At 40.1% G+C, this 13,010-nt stretch overlaps 1 protein-coding gene across 1 annotated transcript in view; it reads right to left on the reverse strand.

The window, feature by feature from the left end:
• Positions 1-12,376, reverse strand: part of LOC110980013 (uncharacterized) — a 42,632-nt gene extending 30,256 nt beyond the window's left edge. Inside the window, exons 1-2 of the mRNA XM_022236272.2 lie at positions 12,037-12,376; positions 8,327-8,461 (exon numbers count right to left, since the gene is read on the reverse strand). Coding sequence (XP_022091964.2) covers positions 8,327-8,461; positions 12,037-12,192 — 291 coding nt within the window. The 5' untranslated portion in view covers positions 12,193-12,376. The remainder of the gene's footprint in view (positions 1-8,326; positions 8,462-12,036) is intronic.
• Positions 12,377-13,010: the final 634 nt, after the last annotated feature.

The raw sequence follows: 13,010 nt of genomic DNA on the forward strand, positions 1-13,010 counted from the left end.
GACACATGTTGGGTTCAAGCATTTCTGGAGGAAAATTACTCAAATGTACTCTGCGCAAAATACACACTCGCCAACAACTACACGGGGGTCCAACTGGTGCCCAAGGAAGTTTGCTGCTATGTAATAAAGTACCCTCTTTCATTCATGAACAAAGTAAATTGAGCATTGGAAGCCAAACTAATGAAGCTTGAAACCAGAAGACTATCGCATCACAAATTTGGAACTTTGCCAACCATGTTATAATGCACAAAACAATAACAGGTATCCATCACTACAACTACATGTAAGTGTTAAATAACATTCCCAGACAGGCACATATCCAATAGATTAGCCTTAATAATGTACTGGCAGCAATCTGCCATGGCTCCAAGCTGAGGAAAAGCCAAAGTTGAAAACCAGACCAATCTAGTACAACAGGGTCAATCTGTCCTGGGATTTTCCTGTAAGAGAATACTAAGTCCACTCGTGCCACACATTTCTTACACAAAAACCACAGCCCTGTTTTCCAACTTCAATTACACGATTGGTTTCAAATGTACACTGTGGGAACCCACTGATGATTCTTCAAATCTCAGCCTCATCATGGACAAAAGTTAATGAAGCAGAAAAGGAGGATGTGTTGAGGGTCTCAACATGGGGGACTAAATTCGTGAGAGTGAGGCCAGAAGCCAAAGCACAGACCGAGCCAAAATTTGGAAAATCTTCCAGGAGGAAGATTTCTTTGCCGGCGTTGGCTAGGTGAATCTGTGTGGCTCAGAGCAGAGCCATGTACATTTACAGAGAGAGTTGTGAAATGAGTGTCACCATTGTTAGAAACAAACTGGCAGATGTATGCACCAGTGCACAAGGACACTTGGTATTCAACAGCTGCACGCTCTACTGAACACATAATGAACAGCCATTTGTTTCCAAAATCTTAAGATGTCCCTACTCACTCTATATCCCGCTCAGGATCAGTGTGAAGGCCTCTAATTATTTTTAAGGAGAATGGCAGTGCTCAGTTAATCTGTTTGAAAGACACACAAATGTGAAGTCGAGAACAGTGGTGTACCCGGGATTTGTTATGGGGGAGGGGGGCAGAGCTCAGATCGGAATTCACCCCTAAAACTAACTCCCTCCCCCATTGGGCAACAGAGGACTAAGATACATGGCCATGTCAGAGCTAGCAGTTTAAGGAGTACATGTAGGTGTATACTATGCCAGAATATTATCTTCGTTTTACAGAAAATTGTTTTAAAAAATTGAAAATTGGGGAGGGGGGCTCAAGCCCTTGAGGCCACCCTTCCTTCCGATGCACTACTGATCATACATCTGGCTGAACACCCACTTCATGTAATATTTATAAAGTACTGACAGTCTGATGCTAAACAGAAGTATGGAATATTCTAGACAAGGAAACAACACGTCACAATTTTTGTGACCAAGTTTCCTTCTGGCGCTAGAGTCCCTGTATATTTAAAAATTTCCTCTTTTTCGCCACCAGAGGGGGTACATGTACCAGTGGCTGTACTCTGAACAAATGTTGGCAGAGGTTACTTTTGCAAATCCAATAACTAGGGCCTATGAGCCTCGAACTGGACCAAGAGAGGGCACAGTTTTCTTAGCAACGGAAGCTCCTTTGGCCGGAACTGAACTTCGCTGGTTCATGAAGGACTGTGAAATGCACACGTTATGGTCGCATACATGTAGCTACCAGCAAAATGAACACTCCTAACCAGTATGGCTCTTTCCAACCGATGAGGGGGTGCTTCTGCTCAGGCATAAAAGACAAGCTCAGTTTCTGTTGTTCAGTTGGTCATTTTGGTTTAGTTTAGTTTGTTCTGGTCTACCGGTCACACTTTGGTATTTGTTTTGTTAGTCAAGGTTTCACAGTCCAGGCTCCAGTCAGTATATTTCCGCTTACACAAACCATTAAAACTTGGGCTCAGTGACCCATTGCATGGGCTAATCAATTGGAAATCTCTATGGGAGGGTAACTGGTTATATTTATATGCAAATACAGTGAGTGATCAACAACACTGACAAATAATTGCAGTGTATCTGATGGCCAGTTAGTTATAAAATCATACAAGCCCATACTGAGACAGGGAGAGGGATAGGGCATCACTGTTGGCAATGCTGTCTGCAATGTCATGCAATGTAATACAAACTGTCCTGAGAGGTTTGCTCAACAGATGGGCCAACAATTTAAACAAACAAGGAAACAGTAAAAAGAGATCAAGTGGACTACTGCCCTTATACGATTTTTATAGAAAGGATAATTCACTGATTAGTGCATACACTGTACATGCATGTTTTCAATACTAAAAATTGTCAAGTCAAAGAAAACTGTGAATTAGAGATTACATAAGAAACAGAAAATAAATCAGGTGGACTGCTGCCCTTGGTAATTATAATTTTCACATCAAGGAAAGTTCTCTGATAAGTGCATTTGTTGTTAATAGTACTTATTCTTAAGTCAGTAAAATTGTGAATTAGGGGTTCCCTAGTTTTACAGGAATTCTTTTGTGGGTTAAGAAACCATCAAATCTGAAAAATCAAAACCTGAACATATAAGAATATATATATACATGTAGCTGCGGCTTTACCACCAATATATCATGTATGTCTTTCAATAAATTCCGTCACGCATTTCTCATTATCCGCAGCATGGTTCATGCAGGAACTTCAAGATATGATCGATGCGTTGACAAATGTGCATGTTAAATATTTCAGTTGCAGGCGGCTCTGCTGTGGCATAAATAGCATAATAATGAACGGAGGTGTAAAATAAATCTCAACAATATGTTCTGAACTGCCTGACTCCATCTTGTCCATTTGCACGATGCATTTAATAATTAATGAGAAATCATACCGATCAGTTTACAAAAAGCTAACCAACAAAAAACTCTGTAAATATCACAGTGCAGGCCTTAAAATGAATTACTGTCCCATCCAGCTAGTATGTAATTTGATTCTGTCTTTGATTAAGTCAGATTTATCACACGATCCCTTGCACATCGGCGCCGTTGTTCACTGGATTTTAGTTTAAAAAAAGAAGCACCTGATTAAAATAATAACATATTCAGCGGCGCTTGGCCCAAAAAGCTGGGTCAGTGAGTGCATTGACACATCTGAGAGGGCATCCGAGGACAAGCTACTTGTGCATGTCAGAAAGGCCTGTCAATTAACACACATTCCTAGCATAGAGTCAATATGGGACTGACTTAATTACTCACTTGCTGGGGATAGCATCAATGTAAATATCATCCTTTCAGCTATGCACACACGACTGCGCAAACTGCAGAAGGGGAAGGGGGGGAAGAGAAGAGGGAAGTGAGGTGATGGGGATGCGGAGTGGGGGCATAAGGAAAAGGGAGGGAACGGTCGGTAAAGAAAAACACATTGGGTTGGAGCTGAGCGCAGTGATAGATCTTTATTTAACAGGTCGTGTAACAATTCAGGTCCTAATTGGTGATCGTTTCACCTGCGGCTGTACCTCGTATAATGCAGCCAAACACGTGCTCTGGCATGCAATACATTGTGTGTTAGTCCTACGGGGCTATGATAATGCCGTACATTGAAGTATTCACAGTAACCATAAGAAACAACTCTTTTTTTTCCCGAGTTCAATAAAATCCATCAAAAGCAGGATGTGAAGCCTGCTATATATCTAACAGGTTGCAACAAAAGAAAAACCTGCTGGATATACCAGTAGCTAATCCAACAGCAAGGCAAAAGTGCCCCTTGTCACACATTTGCAGACACCCCCCCCCATGAATTAGGCTGCTGAAGTATCTACACGTACAATGTACTGGTAGCCTTATTCACATTTCACTTATATCATGCATACATGTGCACTGCATCATGTGCCACAAATACAGCACAAATGACCGACATATACTAGCTTCCAACTGATTAGCATTTTTATTTACTTTCACTCCTACTGAAACTTGCTTCCCCTCAAAATTCCTTGTCTTCTCTCCAAACCCAGCTAAGCCATTTTTTAAGGTTAAACCCCATTTCCCCTCAACCCCAAATTAACCGGTACGGTACCCCTTGTCACCTCCTACCCCGATCTTCCTTCCCACACTCCTCACTCATGCTGAAATTGCCTTGCATCAGAAATCAAACCAGAACAAGAGAGGGAGTGGGCCGCTCAGGAAATGGCAGAGTCAACACTTGTCAATTACTGTCGTGTCAACAAACGTGGAAAAAAAAAACTCTGATTGACTCGAATAAATTTGGTTCCCTCATCCCCCCTCGACTCTCTCTCTTTTTTTTCTTTCTCTCCCCCTCTTGCGCCAGCTCCTTCTCTCTACTTTTTGACTAGATCGTTCCCGACTGCCGAAATCCAAGAATTGGAGGGCCCTTCACTCAAGATGCACAATGTCCATTTCTCTCTCCTCTTTGGGAGCTCCTCCGGCCGGCAATCAGCAGGGCATCGCTAGGTGGTATTGACTTTTTCAGCTGCGCTTGTGAGTGTTTTGGTGAATCACCCTGTTTCTGCCAGTCACTGTACTCTAAATTAATGGCGGGAGCAGCGGACGGATCCTGCACTTGCACACACACACACATATACGCATGGTGCTTGTAGAAAGGGTGAATTACACGCACGTAATTGTATTAGCTCGAGTGGCCTAATTCTCATATTACATTGTATAATTTGGCCCCAAAATTTATTCAGTGTTGGGACATACATTTCCTGCAACACACAACTGTTTTATTGCCAATGACGCAAATGTACAAACACTACCCTGTATTGTTTGGGAGACTACCACTCCATCAAATGACCAAGTGCATTTGTATTACGCGTATGTAACTTTAGACAATACAGTTTGTACATTTGAGGTCTTCATTCATCAATCGAACAGATCAAAATGACACATGGACACAACAAAAAAGGCCTGTTCCGCTTCTTGAAACTCCATAATAACTTGAAGTCATGAACTGCACAATCCTTGACTTGTCTGCACTGCCTACCAGAAACTTTTGTAAATCATGTTTAAAACAATTACTTAAACTGCATGCAAGGAGTATAGTTCTTTTTTAATTTTTGAATGAATGAATACAAGTAAGCAGGTGATTTATTAAAACTCAAAATATCAGAACTCCCACAAAAACTCTTTTTAAAAGAGTTATTTATTTTCTGGACAATTTTTTTTTTACTTGTCAAATACTTTCATCTCAAATAATTCAAATGAAACAGAAATTTGTTTAAATTTTTGAAATAACTGCCGACATTGAAATTGGAAAAGGTATAATTTGAACTGACCCAAGAATTTCAGGGTGAGACTATGTTTTTAAACTAGAGAAAATACTTTTCCACATTTTATTTTGTAATTTAACTTGAGGGAAACTTTTCAAAACTTTGTCAATTTATTTGAAGGGCCACAAGTACTTTTAGTCACTCAATTGAGTCAATTATTCGGTTACATTTTTCTTTTCCATAAATCAGAACTAATTGTAAAAATACAGAAATTCTCTCACAAGTGGAAAGAACACAAAACATGGCCCGTTTTATAATTTACAATGTAAATGCTCCAAGTGGATGACATCAATTGTAAAAACATTAGGTTAATAAAAAAGTCATTTCCTTTTGGACCATCTCAGATGCCCTACTTGCTTCTACATGTATGTTAATGAAGTTGATTACCTTTAAGTGAGAATTAGCACAGGAAAAAATGTTTATCAAATTAATGAAAATGTACTCAAGCAACAAACAATCATAAACTTGCAGGCCTACATGCAATAAGTTGGACAGGATCAGGTTCAAGTTGGCTTACTCTAGCTAATACTGGTAGATTCCCTCAGCAGAAGAAAACACCAAATTGTGAAGAAAAATAAATATTTCTCAGTTTGGCACAATATATGTAGGTTCAACATCCACATTTTCTAGGTATCAATGTTAAAATGCAAGAATTCCTTTTAAATTAGACATGGGAACCACATTCTGAATTTTGGCGGTAAGTGTTCAAATGACATTAGTACTTGTGTAATCTTTTTGCCATTGGAACTTTCGCATTTTCTTTCATTAGTGGTTATTCAACATTTGAAGCAAGATACATGTACATGTATGGCTAAGGAGAGCATCCCCCACCTTTGTGTTGGTTATTGTTTGATGGGAATCTCAGGAATTCTTGTCAGACCTCTAGGGAGGTATGACAAGGTAACAATGTTACCTTAGGTAACAATAGATTAGAGTGTGTATAGGGATTGGAAATGTAAGGGGTACCCCTCTGTCCCATATTTTGCTGGGTATATTATTCAGGGTTCCTACAGGCCAAGTCAGAACAACAGCCAAAGTTTACAGCTGTTTACTTTTCAGTACTGAATAGAGCTTGTTCCTCCAATTTAGCCAATGTTCGTAATTATTTGACATTTGGTAAAAACAGCCACTGTAAGCTGTCGGCTTTATACAGTACATGTAATAGACTGTAATGGAACACAGAACATCAACCAAGTTGGCAGAATGCTAGAAGTCTGTCACTGGCCTGAATTAAGGGTCTTATTGTCAAGATTAAGATGACCCCTAAATCCCTGCTCCTTGGTTTCACTTCTCCTGACAGGAAAATACTTGATCTCGCTGAAAGCTCCCCACGAACCTGATCAATAGAGTTTTTCACTCACACAATTAACTGTGGAAAAGTGGCAGTCACTGAAGGGGGGAAGAGGAATAAGCTACATTTAGACAATAGAGGGCTCACTTCGAATTAATGGTCGATCATTTTGGCCCTTGCATTGGTGTTTATGGCAAGTCGCTTGCCTCATAGGCACTGTACTGAAGATTCACATCAGACAAATGATCCCCCAAAAAACTTCACAAAGACTGAATCCCTGACTTGTCAGTTCACATTATTTACATTTAGCATTGGAATGATACACATTGTCTCTGCCCTTATATTTACTAATCAATTTCTATGCATATCCCATTTTTATGTACTTATTTGGTGACCCAAGACTGAAGAGGGCCTTCAAAAACAACAATTACCAGTGGCGCCTACATGTAAATGTAGGGTGTCATTTAATAGACACCTACTAGTACTAGTAGGGTGCCATTTAATAGGCACCTATTAGTACTAGTAGGTGCTGGGGGGGGGGTCAAATTTTAAGCCTATTAGATATTCCCATTTACCATCAAAATGTATGGAAAGTGTAAAACGTGGACACCAAATCAATGCAAGTTTGACACCAAAAATACAAATGCCAACTGAAGTCTTCAGTGGCACTCTCTAATTTTTTCTAATAGAGTACTTCATTATCAGAGGAGAGGTCTTATCCCAAACTGACACCCAATCGAGAGACCAACAAAATTAGGAGTAAGTTATGTATGTATTTCCGATATCATGAATGATTTTTGCATAACCATAACCTCTTGGGTGCAGACATTTACAAATCATGCGCGTTGGTGAAATGTTAGGAAATAAGATTGAACAAATGCCGAACAACGTACATGTACATGCACTCTAAACGCAATGCATAAATAACATTAAATGCATTTTCATCACTAGCATGACAGTGCACGTACAGCCTCAGCAAAATTCAATTGCAGTGCACATGTGCATGCCTTTGCATTGCTTACATGAAGCAAACCAAAATGCTCATTTACTGCTTATGTATTTAGTTTTGGGGCAAATTGTTGGCACATATGTAGGTTTGTGTACAAGCATGGATACACTCAACAGACTTCAAAGGCTTGCGCTTTAATTTAGTGCTCCAGTAAGACGTGGGGAAGGGGGATATTCCGATATGTTCAAACGTTCCACGTTGAGGGCATTAAGCTTAACTTTGGGCAAATGTCCAGACCTCACATTTTCAACTTCCAACGACGAATTCTACACCTGATTTTGACAGGAACTTCCATTCGGACACCCATATCTAACTGAATGTGTCCTGAGATCCTCAATGTAGAAATTTGGTGACGTCACATGAGGGAAAAGGTCCAGAAAAATCAGTGGTTCAAAGGACCTTTTTTACATGTGGGTACTCAACTAACAGCCAGAGATTGAATTTAAATGCTACAACGAGATTGCACATGTACTAAGCTCAAGCATAGGTTATTGATGACAATGTAGAACCTCGCAAATGGCCAAAGGCACACGCACTTCAAATTTACGAAAGCACAGAACCCAAATGCATGTAACTGTGGTACATGTACTACATGTATCTTGACGTCCTCTTATGTCTAACCAAGCAAAGGAAGCAAGGGTTTAGTGAACACTTATAATGCAGGAGGTACAACGTATGAATAAAAATCTCTTTAACAAGAGCATAATTGGCTAAAGTACCGAGCGCTGGTCTAAAAGGCATGACACCCTGTCAAAATGGCCGACGACCTCTGACCTACCTCATCCTTGTGCTTCTGCGTCAGTACCTTGTTGTTGTGGTCCAGACGTCTGTTGAAGTCATCCTGGAGTCTTTGAATGCGCTGCTTGGTGTCCTTGCCGAGGGTGTGTAGATCGCTGCATTGGCTGAGTTCTGTCTGCAATATGCGCAGAACAAAATGTAATAGGTCTGTCCCAAAGGGCTATATTAAATTACTAGAGCACTAACCCATCCTTCTTTACAGGGAGAAGTTTTGACTTCTCCTGGGCACAGACATTTTGAGTTCATGCGCGTATATAATAAAATGAGATGGAACAAATGATGTACTCTAAATGCAACATGTAGGAACAATACATAGATAACATTTCTAATGCATTTACAATCATGTATCATTAATATGACATGTGAAACAGCTGGATTAAAATTTATTTGCTGCACAACGTTTGCACTGTTTACATAATGCAACGGGAAAGGCTCATTTACTGATTAAGCATTTAAGATTTGGCGTGTCAGTTTTGTTGACGCATGGTTTTAGAATACAGACAGACAAGTAATCCTACAAAGCTGTACAAAACAAAGTTTTTCATAGGTTGGTACACAAACATAGATGCACCCAGCAGGCTTGACTTTGCACAGCGAGTTGAAACTCCTGCTTTCCGGTCTGTCTTTTGCAGGCATCCTGAAGATCATGCAGGGATTAATCAGACTGGGGCCTCCAGTGCAAAAAAGTAGACAAACAAAAAACCCTTGGCACATTTTACTCACCGTTTAGTTAACTAAAGTTCCCCAAAGGTTCATAAGGCAAAGAAAAAGTCTTCAATATTTCCCCAGCCACCTTTGAGGTCTTAGTTACTTCAGTTTTCCTAGGAGAAAGCATTTGCACTCAGGAGTGGAGTTGAGCGATTTCATTTTGGAGCCAACAACCGGATTGGTTCAAGTCTGTTGAGCTTGATCTTGAAACTTGCGCAAATTTGTCCTCCCTCCTGAGTTGATTTGCCTTTGAAAAACATCCATTCAGAGGATAAACAGCTCAGAAGGGAGTAAAATAAGTTTGCGCAAGAGTTAAGATTGTGCTTAGCATGTCCAACTTCAAATGTTTGAAATATTGGGCTTTCAAGTAGCCTGGTAACATGATTATGCAGAAAGTGTGAAGAAATACATGTAGAGACAAGGCACCAAATATTTCTTTCGATACAGTTGATGGATGCAAATTTTGCTAGGAGCTTCAGGAAAGGCTGATCAATTTGTCTATGTGCCTGTATGTTTTCACCGTCCGAAACAGGCTTCCAGAGCTATGACTAGGTCTATACTGTCTGCACATCTCTGCCTATTTCCAATGGAGTGAAGACCAAAGATCGTATAGCGCCGTGTAGTGGCGCAAGATGGCAAACTTCACCGTGAGTACATGTAAAACGTTGTAATCGCATGGGCGCCATTTGAGCAAGCGATACGCCTGCGCAATGCATATTAATGCAAAGGCGAAGGCGCCGCGGCAAGCACGTGCACCTGCCGAGCCTGCGCCCAAGCATTATCGTAAACTGCGCAGGCGTATCGCTTGCCCAAATGGCGCCCATGGTAATTACATCTTTTGAGCAGAGTTATCCATCTTGCTTCTTCGGCGCTATACGATCTTTGGTGAAGACCTAGACCTAGCTCTAGACAATAGATTGGGATACAGCCTAATACACAGTAGTGAGACCGAGTCCCACATTGTCAGATTGGGATTTTACTGCACTTCTATCACTTAATCAAAACAGACATCAAGTTTGAGTCAAACTAATGAGGTGGCATTTACATGTATGTTTACAAGTGTGATACATCTCACAGTTACACCATCAGCAGTAATTTCTTGATCTTGATGCAGAGTGTCACGAGGACCTGTCACTTTGGATGATGCTTTAGAAATTGGATCAGCGTAGACTGATAGTGATCTTTAAAGTGGGAAAAATTCCATATACGGATGTTCCAACAGCGATCAACTATGTACCAACTTGTGCACTGCAACTCTGGAGTCAAGAACCAGAAAACATTAAACAATGCTCTTTTTAGAACAAATTTGTAAAAAAGTATCCATTTTCAAAGAACAGCATCAAGATTTAACATTGAAATGCCCAACCTAGGCTAGTCAAGAAATGTAAGTAACAGGCACTGTCACTTATAACTTACACAGTACTATGTTGGCTTTATGAAAAGTTAAAGTTTAATCATTAAAATAACACCGATACACACAAGAGTACACCCAATTTTCTACCAGACTTGGTGGTGGTGTCAAGTTGGGGAGAAAATCAAACATATCACAGGCCTAGAGGGCAAGCAGTGGGATAGGGCTAAATCATGTCTGTGGGCATCCGAGGTACACAAGGGGGCACCACAAGAACAAGCTGCAACTGAATAGCTACATGTATATAAACTCAACGGAGATTTTTTTTTCACAAATTTCAAATGGGACCACCGGGGAGGGGGGGCATCTGCTCCCCCCACCCTCTGCCAGTTGGCAAGCATACGAGTTGACCAGCATTCGTACCACAAGTTGGTTCACGCTTTCCATCTCATGTATCCACAGGTCACCATACTTCACTTAAGTGGTACTTTGACCAAAATCTATTCTTAAAAATTCTACATTTTTATGGCTTCATTTTCAGTAGTTGAAAGTTTGACTAAAATCCTGCACGAATAATCGAATGAAGAACATCGGATGTCACTTAAGTAACAGGAAAAAGGTCATCAGCACAGCTGTAGTAAAACCTACATCACCATAATTCAAGCCGTACGTTGCAAACGTCATTTTACGGAGTATCAGTAATGCCCTACCGTGCGCGAGAGTATAGTCGCCAGCTCCCTAATTTCGAGACTTACTGTGACAACCAATGATACATGTACTTGGCAATAGGTGGTGAAATAAGGGACATGGCGAATATACTGTCACGCATGTTACTTCTGAAAAAAATGCCAGTTAATGTCTCTTGAATGAGGGATTATTTTTTGCATTAATTACTTTGGTTTAGTGATGTAATTTGAGAAAAAAAACTTTTTTTCGCAATAGCTTGACTTTCCGTCACTTTCTCTTTTTCATTCTCTTAGATTTTAATTTTTTTCAATTTAATTTGAAGTTACAGTGAGGCATAAGTTTTTATTCTTTCAAATAAATCATAATTAGCATTAATATGAGTTAGTTTTCTGGATATTGTGACAAAACTTATCCTTCTATGTGTATTTCTGAAAAAAGTCGCCAACGGGAATCTCAAAATACAAGGCATGCAGTACTTTTTCAGGCTCCATATTTTTGATAACGCCCCCAAAATTTGGCGAAAGTTGATCAAAGTCGTCATTAGTGCCCGTATTAGATGCCCAACATCAATCATGAATGAACAGCGATCATTTATCCATTTTCTAGACAATTTTACCCTGTTCATTTTGGTATTTAGTCTGTAAAGTACAGCTTTATGCTTCGTTGATATTGTTCCCGAATTCTCCCTGGAAAAGCTTTTAATTCGCACATAGCTGCAAAAAGAAAAACGTCGAAGTGACGATCGATCATCGACAGTAAATTAACGTCAGTGCATCACGACGAGAAAGTTGGATGCGCGAATATTTGTATGCGCGAATTTAGGATGCTCCATCCACGATAGGCCTAGGCCTAGTTTAACAAATTAACAAAAAGTTACATTTTCTTAAAGTATAGCCAACAATATATTTAATGCGTAAGGAGTCACGGAAGTGGCCTAAGCCTACCTCAAGTTCATCAACGCGTGCTTTTAATTCCTTGTTTTCCCTAGCAACGTCCTGCAGAAAACTGAGAGTCTGGATGTGTCTGTTGGTCAAGCGGGCGTTCTGGTCCGCCTGGTTCTGTTTGGACGGCGTTCCGTTTGTGTATGTGTTTTGCGACATGATTCGAGCAGCAATTTTAATGTTCACTCGAAGTGCATGCTACAAAGTGTGGGCTCTGTAGAAAAGAAGATATTTTAGTCACTTCCCGGTCCCAAAAGGTTGGTTTTCACATTTTCACATGTTGAAGTTAGGCAAAAACTATCCGAGTCTTCCTTTGGGTTTAGTCAAACGAGGGCGCCGTGCATGATTTGTGGAATGATTGCACGCTGGAAATGATATCCCAGAAAATTTGTCTGGTTGGGATTGGGATATTACGGAGGCGTATTGGTGCCAACACGAAAAAACCTTTTATCTCTTTTAAAGGACATAGTTATCTCGTTTAAACGACTTAGTTGTCACGTTTAAACGACTATATTGTATAAACGAGATATCTACACGTATGTTGTTTAAACGAGATAATAAGTCATTTAAATGAGATAATAAGTCCTTTAAACGAGCTAATAAGTTCGCTCGCTTCCAGCGTCCGAACAGAGTGATGGGAAGAGCTCATGGCTTTTCACTGTGATTGGCTACTTTGTTCTTGACCTGTGACCGTGAAGTTATCACTTCCTATTAGCGAAGCGTCATTTGAAATTGTTGGTTCGCCAATGGCAACGCTTTGACGTATGCTAAAGTGTCAGCTTACATGATAAAAACATGGCCTTGATATAATCATGGTAATTTATCTTCTCACTAAGTATCACTGATCACGTGTCTTTTGGTGATATATTTCAAATTATGGGTTATCTTTATCAATTTTGGATGAACAGATAAAGTGTAATGAGAATATTTTCAGCAATGAGGAAGAAAAATCAAAATATCGAATTGATAACCGCCAC

This window comes from Acanthaster planci, linkage group LG06, assembly GCF_054643075.1.
Source record: "Acanthaster planci isolate LZ-2023a linkage group LG06, COTS_SCS, whole genome shotgun sequence".
In the NCBI taxonomy this organism is placed as follows: domain Eukaryota; kingdom Metazoa; phylum Echinodermata; class Asteroidea; order Valvatida; family Acanthasteridae; genus Acanthaster; species Acanthaster planci.